This window comes from Tursiops truncatus, chromosome 1 (genome assembly GCF_011762595.2).
Source record: "Tursiops truncatus isolate mTurTru1 chromosome 1, mTurTru1.mat.Y, whole genome shotgun sequence".
Taxonomy (NCBI): domain Eukaryota; kingdom Metazoa; phylum Chordata; class Mammalia; order Artiodactyla; family Delphinidae; genus Tursiops; species Tursiops truncatus.
In genome coordinates this window covers 43,341,007-43,357,802 of record NC_047034.1, presented here as the reverse complement: position 1 = coordinate 43,357,802, position 16,796 = coordinate 43,341,007, and the positions used below count along the sequence as shown (strand labels likewise).

Here is a 16,796-nt window from a genome sequence, read left to right as displayed (position 1 = left end):
CCTCTTTATGAGATTATCCTTTTACTGAGAATGCCCAGTCTTTCCTCTCCACTTATCAAATCCTGCTTGTCCTTCAACTCAACTCAAATCTCATTGTCTCCATGAGTTGAGCTTTATCCTATTTAATTGACCTCCAGTGAGCACCTTCTGGGCAGTCATTAATTTCACAAACTTTTATTCTTCCCCTTCCGTGTTCTAAGTGCTGGGATAAAACATGACAAGACTACTTAAGGCCCCTACTTTCATGACACTATTGGGAAGCAGGCATTAGCCAGTAAATCCACAGTAATTTACTGCAGAATATCTTCTTGCATTCTGCTATATTTATAATTTTTATTTCTCTCTCAAAACATACTGTAACTTTCTTTTAAGGCTCATTTTAAAATTTCTGTTGTGTGAATCCAGTACTTACTTTTGGAGCGCTTCCAATCTCACGTCTCTAAATTTGTTCCTTTGGGGGAATGATTACATTTTTCATGTTTTCTTTTTTTTCCTTATGCCTTTACTGCCAGATATTTAAAGGATCTGGCAAATTGGGAGACTATTAAATGGCACAGGTGAAAGATGACACCAGTCTTATTTGGGGATAGGTGATGGGGATGAAGAGGGTTGAGATATAAGGACCCCTGCAAGGATAAAACTGACGGGAAGGATTTGGTCTCTCAATGACTTTTGGGGGGGAATGAAAGAGGAAATTAGGTGTAAACACTATTGATGATGACTCCTAGTATCATTTTAAAAAATAGGAAGACTCAAATATAACATATCGCCTTTTCAAACACATCTGATTGTACCATGTGTCACGCCGAAAGGTTTGCATTTAGCAACTGATGTAACGCTGAGCTCAGCCACTTCGGTTTACATCACAGGATTATACATCAGGGGTCCCCAACCCCCGGGCCAGGACCAGTGCCTGTTAGGAACCGGGCCGCACAGCAGGAGGTGAGCAGCGGGCAAGTGAGCGAAGCTTCATCTGTATTTACAGCCGCTCCCCATCACTCACATCACCGCCTGAGCTCCGCCTCCTGTCAGATCAGCAGCGGCATTTGATTCTCATAGGAGCGCGAACCCTACTGTGAACTGCGCATGCGAGGGATCTAGGTGGCGCGCTCCTTATGAGAATCTCATGCCTGATGATCTGAGGAGGAGCTGAGGCGGTGTTGCTAGGGCTGGGGAGCGGCTGCAAATACAGATGATCGTTAGCAGAGAGGTTTGACTGCACAGAGACCATAATAAATCAACTGCTTGCAGACTCATATCAAAACCCTATCAGTGAGTAGCAAGTGACAATCAAGCTGCATCTTACGGAGTAGACTGGACATAAGCAACACACTTCGGCTGTCACTGTCTCCCATCACTCCCAGATGGGACCATCTAGTTGCGGGAAAACAAGCTCAGGGCTCCCCCTGATTTTGCAATATGGTGAGTTGCATAATTATTTCATTATATAGTACAGTGTAATAGTAATAGAAATAAAGCGCACTTATAATAAATGTAATGCACTTGAATCATCCCGAAACCATCCCCCGCCCCACCCTCCTGCCAGGTCTGAGGAAAAATCATCTTCCATGAAACCGGTCCCTGGTGCCAAGAAAGTTGGGGACCACTGTTACACATCACAACAAGCGGGTAATCTGAAAAACCTGGTTAATGGTTTCACAGTGTTAATGCGCCACCTAGTGGTTTGACATGCACATTCTAATTGCATATTTGGGTTTTTCAGCTATAAATGTGAATATCCATTTTCCTTTAAAAGAATGGCCTGTTTACTAAAAACACCTTCCAAGGGCCAACTATGATAAACCCACTAGTTCATAATATTGCTATTGTTGATCTTTTTGTGCTCATGAATTCATTGTAAAGAAGTTGACAGCAGTCATGATTAGCACAATGTCCCCTGCAGTTGTTTTTTTTTTTAAATATATTTTAAAGCTTTTTGGGTGTTTGGAAAGTAAAGAACTGATTTTTAGTTTTACTTGGGTACTTCTCTGCAATGAGGGTTGGTGTGTCTCATGTTGCTTTGGTGCTCCTTTCAGTAGGAGAAACCAACTGAAAACTTGCTGACATGATCTCTAGAAAGACAGGGAGATTATTAAAAAGAAGATGTAGTAGGACACATTTGATAGCAGAATTGATTTGCTGACTTTTACCATATAATAAGCCCGCTGTTGGCTATACATGGTGCATTTGTTTCTAGTAAGCTTTACAGCCTCACATCTAATTTAAAGCTCACATCTAATTTAAATGTCCTCACATATGGTCAGCTTAAAAATACCAACAATAAATAGATGCTAGTTGTGGATTGTTTCCTATGTGCCAGGCATTGTGCAAAGTGCTTTATATAAATGATCTCCAGTTCCCACAAAAGCCAAGATTAGTATTATTATTTCCATTTTAAAGAGGAAACAGGCTCAAGGATATAAGTTAATTCCCCTTGATCTCACACAGCAAAGAAGTGACTGTGCCTGGAGGCCCTCTATCAAGGTGTCCTTCATAGGCTTGAAGCCCCCTCTTCTGTCTCCATAGAATTATGTTTCCCTTACTCATGGGAAAGATGGGGTCAGCTAATATCTGCTTTGCTTAAAAGACTCAGTAACATTTGAGCCCATTTTTCCCAGAAGACCATTTTATATATATATAATTATATATATAATTTTATATTTACATGTTATATATAATATAATTATATATTTATAATATAGATATATAAGCACTTACATATTTATTTAAAATAAATATGTGTATTTTATATTTTCCACAGAAGACAATTTTATATATATATAGTTATATATATAATTGTCTTCTGGGGAAAATATATATAAAATTAAAAATCATAAAGCAAGCAAAGGTATCACATTCCTGTGATAAGTCCCTCTTTCTAGAATATGACAGTTTGTTTGAAGTTAGCATTAGAGAACAGAGGGCCCTGCCCATTGGGCCTTACATAAAGTCACAGAATATTAACTGCATGTTAGTGTCACCTAAGTCAAACATTTCTCTCCTCCAGGTACTGAACCCAGCTTGCCCAGTTAGATTGGATGTGAAATGGGAAAACCCTACTGTGCACACATCTCCAAGGCCAAGAGGGCCACACCAGCTCTGAGTGAGAAGGGCCAATGGTGTTCTAAACTTCTCAGATTTGCCAAGTATTCCTGCCCATGGTAGAGGGCTGAAAAGCATGTGTCTAATACCTTAACATGGCCTCACAACCCCTGGGGAAGGGAAAAAAGTGAATCGTGGCATATTCATGTGACTTGCCTCTGGCCCTGAAACTTCTGTCTCATTAGTGGATATATGTATACGTGTAACTGATTCACTTTGCTGTACAGCAGAAACTAACACAGCATTGTAAAGCAACTATACTCCAATAAAAATTAATTAAAAAAAAAAAAACAACAATGAAATTGTATAGTCCTATCCTGAGAATGGAGTCTTCCTGATTTTGTCAGGGTTCAAAAACAGCAGCAGAGGGGCTTCCCTGGTGGCGCAGTGGTTGAGAGTCCGCCTGCCGATGCAGGGGACACGGGTTCGTTCCCCGGTCCGGGAAGATCCCACATGCCGCAGAGCGGCTGGGCCCGTGAGCTATGGCCGCTGAGCCTGCGCGTCCGGAGCCTGTGCTCTGCAACGGGAGAGGCCACAACAGTGAGAGGCCCGCGTACCACACACACACACACAAAAAAAACAGCATCAGAGCCAAGGTTACTATCCAGGCCTCTCTTCCAAAAGCCCATTCCCATTGCTCTGCAGTAACTGCTTCAACCAAATTCCAGATTTTCTCTTCATTCCAAAAGTTCCTAACTAGGTTAACATCATACCAAAAAAAGTACATGATAATTATAATAGCGGTTCTTAGAGGTTGTAGTCACCATTAATTTGGGTATATGCAAAGATTATTCTGAATAAAGAATAGCCATCATCGATAAAATCACAAAGCATGGTGTTTCCTAGATAGAGGACATCCATGTTTTATAACTGCATTTGTTTCACTGAGGAAGCAGGGCAATTCTCCAGCAATTTATTTTCTCTTTAGGATTAGGGAAAGTCTCGTACTTCCTTGTGGTCTCTCATTTCTGCTTATCTACTAACTATAAAGGACATAAATTCTAGATTTAGTAGTTACTTATTTCTTCCCTCTTACTACCTTCCCCATGAAGGACAGAATGAAGATAAATTTACCATGTTACACATATTTTATTCCCTATTTTATCAGCAAAAAATCTGAAACAGGGGCTTCCCTGGTGGCACAGTGGTTAAGAATCCGCCTGCCAACACAGGGGACACGGGTTCGAGCGCTGGTCCGGGAAAGGACCCATGCCCCACATGCCGCAGAGCAATTAAGCCTGTGTACCACAACTACTGAGCCTGTGCTCTAGAGCCCGCGAGCCACAACTACTGAGCTCACACGCCACAAGTACTGAAGCCCGTGCACCTAGAGCCTGTACTTCGCAACAAGAGAAGCCACCGTAATGAGAAACCCATGCACTGCAAGGAAGAGTAGCCTTCCTTTGCCGCAACTAGAGAAAGCCCGCGCACAGCAACGAAGACCCAACGCAGCCAAAAATAAATTAATAAAAATAAATTAAAAAAAAATCTGGGACACTCCCACAACAGTTCTTTCTCTGCTGGGGGAAGGAATAGTATCTGGATACAAACTGAACAAGAGTGTAATGTGCACAGAGAAAGACAAACATCATATGGTATCACTTATATGTGGAATCTAAAAACGTACAAATGTACAAAAACGTACAAAAACGTACAAACTTATTTACAAGGCAGAAATAGACTCAGAAATAGACATAGAAAACAAACTTACGGTTACCAAAGGGGAAAAGAGGGGGATAAATTAGGAGTTTGGGATTAGCAGATAACACAATACTGTATATAAAATAGATACAACAACGACATACTGCATAGCACAGGGAACTATATTAAATACCTTCTAATAACCTATAATGGAAAAGAAACTGAAAATGAATAGATAGGTAGATAACTGAAAAAAAAGAATATATATATATATAACTGAATCATTTTGCTGTACACCTGAAACTAACACAACATTGTAAGTCAGCTATACATCAATTTAAAAAAAATTTTTTAAGTGTAATGGAGATGTTGAATTTAAATATATACATGAGGGACTTCCCTAGTGGCACAGTGGCTAAGACTCCTTGCTCCCAATGCAGGGGTCCTGTTTTCCATCCCTGATCCAGGAACTAGATCCCACATGCATGCCGCAATTAAGAGTTCACGTGCCACAACTAAGAAGCCAGTGAGCTGCAACTAAGGAGCCCACGAGCCGCGACTAAGACCCGATGCGACCAAATAGATAAATAAATTAATTGCATAAAATAAATAAATATATACATGCATGACTCAGAGATTTCTCTATTTCAAAAAGAATACGATAATAAAAAGGTAAATTATATATATATATTTTTGACCAAACAAATGTTTCAGTGAGTTCAGAACAGCACTAATTATACATCTTTTGCCTCTATTCACAGGTAATAAAGAATGCCATAGTTGAAAGCATTGAATATAGAAGACAGAATCCATCTCGTTGCTCTGTTTCCCTCAGTAGTGTTGAGGCAAGAAGATTCTTCAACAAGGAGTTTCTAAGCAAACCCACAGCATAGTTTGTGTACTGGAAAGCTTAGCAATTTCTGATGCAGAGGCAGTCTGAAATTCCGTGACAACTGGATTTAAAAGCACAGGACAGATATTAACACTGGTCTCAAGAGACTGGTTAATACTCAAAGTTGCAGTTATTTAGCTGCATAGAATAATACCCTTAAAAGTTTGTTAGATTGACAGATGATGTCAATTGCGTAAAAATATACTTAGCTACATTTTCTATCAGTATGAATTTCCTGATGCAAATGTAGGGACATATGCTGTATTTTTAGACATTCCTCACCAACTATCTTATGTGTTCCCTTTTTAAAAACGTGGTTTCTTTTTTAGAATATTTAAAGGTTCAGTCTCAATATGGAATTCTTTGTATTGTGTGTGAATGTAAGTCACTGACTGGATTTATTTGTGCCATGAGACAACACTATTTTTTATTTATATATGCGTAGATACATATATGAAATAAATACGTCTATATACAAATGAGCAAGAGGTAACTGAGTTTTTGTTTGTTATCTTTAATGAAATATTGCACCGTTGCTATGACAGATGCTCAGATTCATGGCTTTCAAACACAAAAGTTAAACCTAAACTCAAATTTGAAACATCATTTTAAATCATGGTGATTTTTCTTAGAAAGTATGTATAATTTGTTGAGCAAATGGCATACATTTATTCAAAGTGTAGAAAAAAAAATTTAACCACTTCTAGTTTACTTTGCTGATATTACCCTGTTTGTCCAACAGAGAGCAGTTGACCTCAGAGAAGAATCCAGAAGAGTGACAAGGGCTGTATCTGCAAGGCTTGTCTTAGGGACAATCTGTATTGCATGACTGTGGTTTGTTACCATTGAACTGCTAAGGTTCAGAGTTAGTGTTCCATATATAAGGGCTTTCTCGTCCTTCTTTTTTTGAGTCTACCTTTCTTTAATCTCATTGTTCATGTCTCTTTTTTCCTCTCACATTTCATTTACATTTCTACTTGTGAAGAAAGAAAAAAATGTAACAGGAAGGGAACACTTGAAAGTTCATTCTTTCATTGGTTGATTAATGCACACAGCAAATGAATGCCCACTACAGGCCACCAGGCATGTTGTAGGGTCTGGGGATACAGCACTGGACAAAACTGACAAAATTGCCTGCCTTCAAGGACCTTATATTCTAGTGGAGGTGACCAACAATAAACAATACAAATAAGTTTCTAGAATGTTACCGATAAGTCCTAAGGAGAAAATTAAAGAAGGGGAAGAAGGAGATGGAAAATATTGGGGGTGTATAATTTTAAATGGGGCCCTGGGGAAGATCACAATGAGAAAGTTAATCAGATTAAAGATGTGAAAGAGCTGAGGGGGCAGGACCTGTGGATATTTAAGGGAAGAGCATTCCCCGGCAGAGGGAATAGCAAATGCAAATGCTCTTAGGTGGAGCGCCAAGCATGTTCCAGGAACAGGAAAGAGACCAATGTGCCCAGAGCAGAGTGGGAGGGGTAACATGAATTTTCACTTATTTGTTCCAGACATAGAAATACTGTTTCTATTTAATTTGTCCTTCAAAATACCCCTGTGAAATAACAAGACCAAGAGAGGTTAAGAGACTTGTCCAAGGTTAGTAAAGTCTGAGCTGGAGTCCTATGCTCTTGACCTCATGGCCTCTATATCACAATTGACAGTGCTTCCTAGAAACTAACTAGATGAACACTATAAAGACTATTGATTATAAAACTGGAATGATCTAGGGTCCTTGCTTTTTCTTTGTTCACATGCCTTCAGTTTCTTAACGCCAATAACAGAGGCTCCTTAACTAGTTCAGTGTTACCAATTTGTTCATTTATAAATTTGCTAGAGTTCTGATTTTATAAAAATACATTTTGATGACAAGTTAAATCTATAAATTTATTTTTTCATTCTATCTCTGTCTCAGTGAATCACTGATAAGTGAAATGTCCTCTTAGTCTTCCTGCAAACCATCCACATGCCTCAGTGATTTGGGCTTAGTTCTTTGCCTTTTTGACATAAGCATTTGCCTGTTGTTCATGCCCATGACTGGGATCCTACTTTACTTCATCTGGTGCAATCTGATCATTTTCAGGTAACTTTTTTGATAAGTAATAAAAACACCAAGATAGGGCTTCCCTGGTGGCGCAGTGGTTCAGAATCCGCCTGCCAATGCAGGGGGCACGAGTTTGAGCCCTGGTCCGGGAAGATCCCACATGCCGCGGAGCAACTAATCCTGTGCACCACAACTACTGAGCCTGCGCTCTAGAGCCTGTGCTCCGCAACAAGAGAAGCGACTGCAATGAGAAACCCGCGCACCGCAACGAAGACCCAATACAGCCAAAAATAAATAAATAAAATAAATTAATTTAAAAAAAACACCAAGATAAAAGTTTAGTATGTGTGTATGTATGTGTGTGTATGTATACATGTACGCATATTTCATTCCTTCTGAAAAAAAAATTTAGACACAAATACTTTTGTTCTAATATTTAAAAACTTCATAAAAAAATTTTGGTAATCGTTCCTCTTCCTTTTCTTTCCCCCCTCTTTTCTTTTTACTTCCTAAACTATTTGATCCTAAAACCATTAGGTAGGGCAGAGACAAGTAGGTGGGGGTGGTGGTGGTCACAGAACCACAACGAATCAAAGTAGGACATGAGAACGTGAAGTGTCAAGGGGGCATCCAGGCAGAGGAAGAGCCCTGACAATGTAGATTGGTTACACACATGGAGATTAATTGAATAATTAATGTAGTAAATGTAGTGGAAGCCAGGTTTCTCAACAAATGATGAAGTTCTCAACAAATATGAAAATGAAAACCAGAATGTATTCTGTAGTATTAGGTTGAAATTGAAAGCATATATATATATATAGAGAGAGAGAGAGAGAGAGAGAGAGATTCCCTAGGTAGGTTGGTGAGAAGACATAGGACCAATGACACCCCAAGAACAAGGAGAACACTGGTGCCCAGATTTTGGCCTTTAAATCCCATTATTTACTAAAAGAAATCCAGGCTCCTTGGAGAATTTGGTTCCAGGGCTGGGAAAAGAAAAGTATAAAATGATCCTAGACCATTTTATTCGTCAGAAAGCAAAGAAGTGCTCAAAGAATGATTGGGACCTGTCAAAAACTCACAGAATCCAGATTGAAGGAACACCCACTGGCTCCATTGGGGGAAATTGAGCATTAGAATAAATATTGATAGGAAGAGATTATGACTCATTGAATAATATTGGAAACCATGACTCCATCTTGATAAATAGGTAAATAAGTTTATGGTTTAATATGGAATCAAATATTTACAACATCTCAAAGTATGCCCTTTTACAGAGTACTTATTTATTACAAAGGGAAATAAGAGTAACTTTACAATGGAGAAATCAGGCAGGCTAAGTAATAAAAATGAATATGATCCGTAACAGGACAAATTGAAGTCTTGCACACCTGATACAAGGCAATGAGAAGAATGCAGCATCACTTCTGCAGTAGTCCTGTCAAAGATGTGTCACCTGCTTTCTACATCTGCAACTCTATTTCTGTTTCATAAATAAGTTCATTTGTACCATTTTTTAGATTCCACATATAAGCAATATCATATGGTTACCGGGGGGAAAGCGGGGTACGGGGGATAAATTGGGAGATTGGGATTGACATGTACACACTACTATATACAAAATAGATAACTAATAAGGACCTATTGAATAGCACAGGGAACCCTACTCAGTACTCTGTAATGACCTATATGGGAAAAGAATCCAAAAAAGAGTGGATATAGGTATATGTATAACTGATTCACTTTGCTGTACACATGAAACTGACACAACAGTGTAAATTACCTATATCCCAATAAAAAAATTTTTTAAAAGATGCATCACCTGAATTTGTTCTTGAATAAATATCAGGAAAGCCCAAATCAGAGAAATTTCAAGCATAATTGTCTGTAATATTCAAAATTGTTAAGGTCAGGGAAAGACTAAAGAACTGTTCTGGACTGAAGATGAAAGAGACATGACAACTGAAGACGTTTCACTCTGACCTGAATTCTTGTTCCGATGAAGGACGTCATCAGGATAGCTGTTGAAACTTGAATGAGTTCTGAGGACTGGATCATAGTAAACTATCATTATTAAAATCCTGATTTTGATTGTGGTTATGTAGCAGAGTATCCTTGTTTGTATTAAGTACACATTAATATTTTTACGTGATACAACATCATGCTGGCAACCTACTTTCAAATGACTCACAAAGAAAAAAAATGTTTTCGAATTCTACTTGCGACCTTTCTGTAAGCTTGGCACTGTTTCAAAATGTTAAAATTAAAATTTTGGCAGCAGAATCTCGGTTGGAGGATTCTCAAAGAATTAAAGAGGTTTACATGAGTGGCTTTCATTTTATATCCATGATTTCTTCTTTTAACTCTTCTTACAGATGATCACTGTAAATACTATTTTTTCTTTACTGAATAAAAGCCAAAGAAATAAATCATAGGCTAAAAAATAGTGCTGAGGATGGAGGTTTGTCTAGGACCTCTGAGCAATAAACATTGTTATTCCTCTACACCCTGTTTTTCTTATCCCTCATGTGCTACTGACATCCATTTTCCCTGGAAGCAAATTCTTTATTGTAATTGACTTATGCAGTGCATTCTTGAGTATTCCAGTTAATGAAGCTAGCCAATACCTTATGCTTTTACTTGGGAAAACAACAATTCACCTGGACGGTAATGCTTCAACTTACTGAAAGTCCTTATTTCTCACAAATCCTGAAGGCTGATCTGGATGATAAAAGTTCCCTGGGTTCTACCTTGTGGCAATATATGGATGATTTGCTTATTTGCTCTCCTTCTCAAGGAAGCCACGAGAAGTTAGGAGAACCTTCTAAGTTGGAGAACCTGCATGAACAGAGGTGCAGAGATGAAACTGAGCTTGGCCCATTTGTCAGATGTGAGGTGACTCACCACCGGCTCAGGGAGTGTGTGTTGATCAGCAGATGGATGGAGCAGGGACCAGACAGCTGGATGTAACTTATTGCCATAGTCTGAGCTTTCATATTCGCTATTAAGTCCACAGGTGCTTATTACGTTATTAAATACACACATGCAGGCACATATACATACATAGAAGAGGGTCATGTATGGACCATCCATAAGAATGCCATGAGCGAAGGATGAAGATGAAAACAATTCTGTGATCCTGAGGTCCTTTACAGAAACACAAAGCAAAACAGAAATAAAAGCACAGTAATGCTTTGCAAACCCAAATGATCCCTAAGCCTTACTTTATATACACATTAATAAATGAACAAACAGACTATATATCTCCTGTGGCAGACAGTAATCCTCCCCCCAATTTTAATTTACTCCTGCTCATTTTCCATTCCCCTGCAGCCTAGCCCGATGAAATGCAAGCAGATGTGATATGAGCTACAGCTGAGTCAAGATGAGAAATAAATTTTATTGTGTGAAATCCCTGGGATTTAGGGGTTGATGCCCTGGCACCAACTAGCCTACGCTAATACATTACATTAGGAAACCCTCAAAACTTCCAAACTCACAAAATAGATATTATTCACATCACATAAAGGATCCATAACTTTACCAAGAGAATTAATGATGAAACAAGCCTCTAATGCATGAAGAAAAAGGAACCTAAGAAGTGAATTGTCCTGACATGAGTCAATGTTTTGCATGGTAACCTTAGGTGAGTTTCTTACTCTGTTAGGTTTTTTAAAATTAATTAATTAATTAATTTTTAAAACATGTTTATTGGAGTATAATTGCTTTACAATGGTGTGTTAGTTTCTGTTTTATAACAAAGTGAATCAGCTATATATATACATATATCCCCATATCTCCTCCCTCTTGCATTTCCCTCCCTCCCACCCACCCTACCCCACCCTTCTAGGTGGTCACAAAGCACCGAGCTGATCTCCCTGTGCTATGCAGCTGCTTCCCACTAGCTATCGGTTTGACATTTGGTAGTGTAGATATGTCCATGCCACTCTCTCACTTTGTCCCAGCTTACCCTTCCCCCTCCCCAGGTCGTCAGGTCCATTCTGTAGTAGGACTGTGTCTTTATTCTCATCCTGCCCCTAGGTTCTTCATGACTAATTTTTTTTTAATTTAGATTCCATATATGTGTGTTAGCATACGGTATTTGTTTTTGTCTTTCTGACTTACTTCACTCTGTATGACAGACTCTAGGTCCATCCACCTCACTACAAATAACTCAATTTTGTTTCTTTTTATGGCTGAGTAATATTCCATTTTATATATGTGTCACATCATCTTTATCCATTCATCTGTCGATGGACACTTAGGTTGCTTCCATGTCCTGGCTATTGTAAGTAGAGCTGCAATGAACACTGTGGTACATGACTCTTTTTGAATTATGGTTTTCTTGGGGTATATGCCCAGTAGTGGAATTGCTGGGTCGTATGGAAGTTCTATTTGTAGTTTTTTAAGGAACCTCCATACTGTTCTCCATAGTGGCTATATCAATTTACAGTCCCACCAGCAGTGCAAGAGGGTTCCCTTTTCTCCACACCCTCTCCAGCATTTATTGTTTGTAGATTTTTTGATGATGGCCATTCTGACTGGTGTGAGGTGATACCTCATTGTAGTTTTGATTGCATTTCCCTAATGATTAGTGATGTTGAGCATCCTTTCATGTGTTTATTGGAAGTCTGTATATCTTTGGAGAAATGTCTATTTAGGTCTTCTGCCCATTTTTGGATTGGGTTGTTTGTTTTTTTGATATTGAGCAGCATGAGCTTCTTGTAAATTTTGAAGATTAATCCTTTGTTGGTTGCTTCGATTGCAACTATTTTCTCCATTCAAAGGGTTCTCTTTTCGTCTTGTGTATGGTTTCCTTTGCTGTACAAAAGCTTTTAGGTTTCATTATGTCCCATTTGTTTATTTTTGTTTTTATTTCCATTTCTCTAGGATGTGGGTCAAAAAGGATCTTGCTATGATTTAAGTCATACAGTGTTCTGCCTGTATTTTCCTCTAAGAGTTTGATAGTGTCTGGCCTTTCATTTAGGTCTTTAATCCATTTTAAGTTTATTTTTCTGTATGGGGTTAGGGAGTGTTCTAATTTCATTCTTTTACATGTAGCTATCTAGTTTTCCAAGGACCACTTATTGAAGAGGCTGTCTTTTCTCAGTTGTATATTCTTGTCTCCTTTATCAAAAATAAGATGACCATATATGCATGGGTTTATCTCTGGGCTTTCTGTCCTGTTACATTGATCTATATTTCTGTTTCTGTGCCAGTACCATACTGTCTTGATTACCATAGGTTTGTAATACAGTCCGAATTCAGGGAGCCTGATTCCTCCAGCTCCGTTTTTCTTTCTCAAGATTGCTTTGGCTATTGAGGGTCTTTAGTGTTTCCATACAAATTGTGAAATTTTTTGTTCTAGTTCTGTGAAAAATGCCAGTGGTAGTTTGATAGGGATTGCATTGAATCTGTAGATTGCTTTGGATAGTATAGTCATTTTCACAATGTTGATACTTACAATCCAAGAACATGGTATATCTCTCCAACTGTTTGTAACATCTTTAATTTCTTTCATCAGTGTCTTATAGTTTTCTGCATACAGGTCTTTTGTCTCCTTTGGTAAGTTTATTTCTACGTATTTTATTCCTTTTGTTAAATGGTAAATGGGAGTGTTTTCTTAATTTCACTTTCAGATTTTTCATCATTAGTGTATAGGAATGCAAGAGATTTCTGTGCATTAATTTTGTATCCTGCTACTTTACCAAATTTATTGATTAGCTCTAGTACTCTTCTGTTAGCATCTTTAGGATTCTCTATGTATAGTATCATGTCATCTGCGAACAGTGACAGCTTTACTTCTTTTCTAATTTGGATCCCTTCTATTTCTTTTTCTTCTCTGATAGGTGTGGCTAAAACCTCAAAAACTATGCTGAATAATAGTGGTGAGAGTTGGCCACCTTGTCTTGTTCCTGATCCTAGTGGAAATGGTTTCAGTTTTTCACCATTGAGGACGATGTTGGCTGTGGGTTTGTCATATATGGCCTTTATTATGTTGAGGTAAGTTCCCTCTATGCCTACTTTCTGGAGGGTTTTTATCATAAGTGGCTGTTGAATTCTGTCAAAAGCTTTTTCTGCATCTATTGAGATGATCATACGGTTTTTCTCCTTCAATTTGTTAATATGGTGTATCACATTGATTGATTTGCACATATTGAAGAATCCTTGCATTACTGGGATAAACCCCACTTGATCGTGGTGTACGATCCTTTCAATGTGCTGTTGGATTCTGTTTGCTAGTATTCTGTTGAGGATTTTTGCATCTATATTCATCAGTGATATTGGCCTACAGTTTTCTTATTTTGTGACATCTTTGTCTGGTTTTGGTATTAGGGTGATGGTGGCCTCGTAGAATGAGTTTGGGAGTGATCCTCCCTCTGCTATATTTTGGAAGAGTTTGAGAAAGATAGGTGTTAGCTCTTCTCTAAATGTTTGATAGAATTCGCCTGTAAAGCCCTCTGGTCCTGGGCTTTTTTTTTTTTTTTTTTTTGGAAGATTTTTAATCACAGTTTTAATTTCAGTGCTTGTGATTGATCTGTTTATATTTTCTGTTTCTTCCTGGTTCGGTCTCGGAACGTTCTGCATTTCTAAGAATTTGTCCATTTCTTCCAGATTGTCCATTTTATTGGCATAGAGTTGCTTGTAGTAATCTCTCACTATCCTTTTTATTTCTTCAGTGTCAGTTGTTACTTCTCCTTTTTCATATCTAATTTATTGATTTGAGTCTTCTCCCCTTTTTTCTTGATAGGTCTGGCTAATCGTTTATCAATTTTGTTTATCTTCTCAAAGAACCAGCTTTTAGTTTTATTGATCTTTGCTGTTGTTTCCTTCATTTCTTTTTCATTTATTTCTGATAAGATCATTATGATTTCTTCTGCTAAATTTGGAGGTTTTTTCTTCTTCTTTCTCTCATTGCTTTAGGTGTAAGTTTAGGTTTTTTATTTGAGATGTTTCTTAAGGTAGTATTGTATTGCTATAAACTTCCATCTTAGAACTGCTTTTGCTGCATCCCATAGGTTTTGGGTCGTCATGTTTTCATTGTCATTTTTTCCTAGCTATTTTTTGATTTCCTTTTTGATTTCTTCAGTGATCTCTTGGTTATTAAGTAGTGTGTGGTTTAGCTTCCATGTGTTTTTAGCTCTTACAGATTTTTTCCTGTAATTGATATCTAGTCTCATAGCATTGTGGTTGGAAAAGATACTGGATACGATTTCAATTTTCTTAAATTTTCCAAGCCTTGATTTGTGACCCAAGATATGATCTATCCTGGAGAATTTTCCATGAGCATTTGAGAATAAAGTATAATCTGCTGTTTTTGGATGAAATGTCCTATAAATATCAATTAAGTCCATCTTGTTTAATGTGTCACTTAAAGCTTGTGTTTCCTTATTTATTTTCATTTTGGATGATCTGTCCATTGGTGAAAGTGGGGTGTTAAAATCCCCTACTATGATTGTGTTACTGTCGATTTTCCCTTTCATGGCTGTTAGCATTGGCCTTATGTATTGAGATGCCCCTATATTGGGTGCATAAATATTTACAATTGTTATATCTTCTTTTTGGATTGATCCCTTGATCATTTTATAGTGCCCTTCTTTGTCTCTTGTAATAGTCTTTATTTTAAAGGCTTTTTTGTCTGATATGAGAATTGCTACTCCAGCTTTCTTTTGGTTTCCATTTGCATGCAATATCTTTTTCCATCTCCTTACTTTCAGTCTGTATGTGTCTCTAGGTTTGAAGTGGGTCTCTTGTAGACAGCAAATATATGGGTCTTGTTTTTGTATCCATTCAGCCAATCTGTGTCTTTTGGTGGGAGCATTTAGTCCATTTACATTTAAGGTAATTATCGATATGTATGTTCCTATTCCCATTTTCTTAATTGTTTTGGGTGCGTTATTGTAGGTCTTTTCCTTCTCTTGTGTTTCCTGCCTAGAGAAGTTCCTTTAGCATTTGTTGTAAAACTGGTTTGGTGGTGCTGAATTCTCTTAACTTTTGCTTCTCTGTAAAGGTTTTAATTTCTCCATCGAATCTGAGTGAGGTCCTTGCTGGGTAGAGTAATATTGGTTGTACTTTTTCCCCTTTCATCACTTTAAATATGTCCTGCCAGTCCCTTCTGGCTTGCAGAGTTTGTGCTGAAAAATCAGCTGTTAACCTTATGGGGATTCCCTTGTATGTTATTTGTTGTTTTCCCCTTGCTGCTTTCAATAATTTTTCCTTGTCTTTCATTTTTGCCAATTTAATTACTATGTGTCTCGACATGTTTCTCCTTGGATTTATCCTGTATGGGACTCTTGCAGTTCCCAGACTTGATTGACTATTTCCTTTCCCATATTAGGGAAGTTTTCAACTCTAATCTCTTCAAATATTTTCTCAGTCCCTTTCTTTTTCTCTTCTTCTTCTGGGACTCCTATAATTTGAATGCTGGTGCGTTTAATGTTGTCCCAGAGGTTTCTGAGACTGTCCTCAATTCTTTTCATTCTTTTTTCTTTATTCTGCTCTGTGGTAATTATTTCAACTATTTTATCTTCCAGGTCACTTATCCGTTCTTCTGCCTCAGTTATTCTGCTATTGATCCCATCTAGAGTATTTTTAATTTCATTTATTTTGTTGTTCATCATTGTTTGTTTGCTCTTTAGTTCTTCTAGGTCCTTGTTAAACATTTCTTGTGTTTTCTCCATTCTATTTCCAAGATTTTGGATCATCTTTACTGAATAGAATCATCTATTCTGAATTCTTTTTCAGGTAGACTGCCTATTTCCTCTTCATTTGTTTGGTCTGGTGGGTTTTTATCTTGCTCCTTCATCTGCTGTGTGTTTCTCTGTCTTGTCATTTTGCTTAACTTACTGTTTGGGGGGTCTCATTTTCACAGGCTGCAGGTTTGTAGCTCCCATGGTTTTGGTGTCTGCCGCCAGTGACTAAGGTTGGTTCAGTGGGTTGTGTAGGCTTCCTGGTGGTGGGGGTGGGGGGGACTGGTGCCTGTGTTCTGGTGGATGAGGCTTGATCTTTTCTTTCTGGTGGGCTGGTCCACGTCTGGTGGTGTGTTTTGGGGTGTCTGTAGCCTTACTATGATTTTAGGCAGCCTCTCTGCTAATGGATGGGGCTGTGCTCCTGTCT

General features: G+C 38.1%; 1 protein-coding gene across 7 annotated transcripts in view; it reads left to right on the top strand.

The window, feature by feature from the left end:
* The window catches only part of PLA2G4A (phospholipase A2 group IVA), a 189,354-nt gene extending 183,237 nt beyond the window's left edge, over positions 1–6,117 (top strand). For 4 of the 7 annotated variants that reach the window (XM_019918613.3, XM_019918612.3, XM_019918614.2 and 1 more), the window contains exon 18: positions 5,505–6,117. In XM_019918613.3, coding sequence (XP_019774172.1) covers positions 5,505–5,636 — 132 coding nt within the window. In that variant the 3' untranslated portion in view covers positions 5,637–6,117. The other 3 variants (XR_004525901.2, XR_012331125.1, XM_033853325.2) reach the window with 3 other exon arrangements.
* The last annotated feature ends 10,679 nt before the right edge of the window (positions 6,118–16,796 follow it).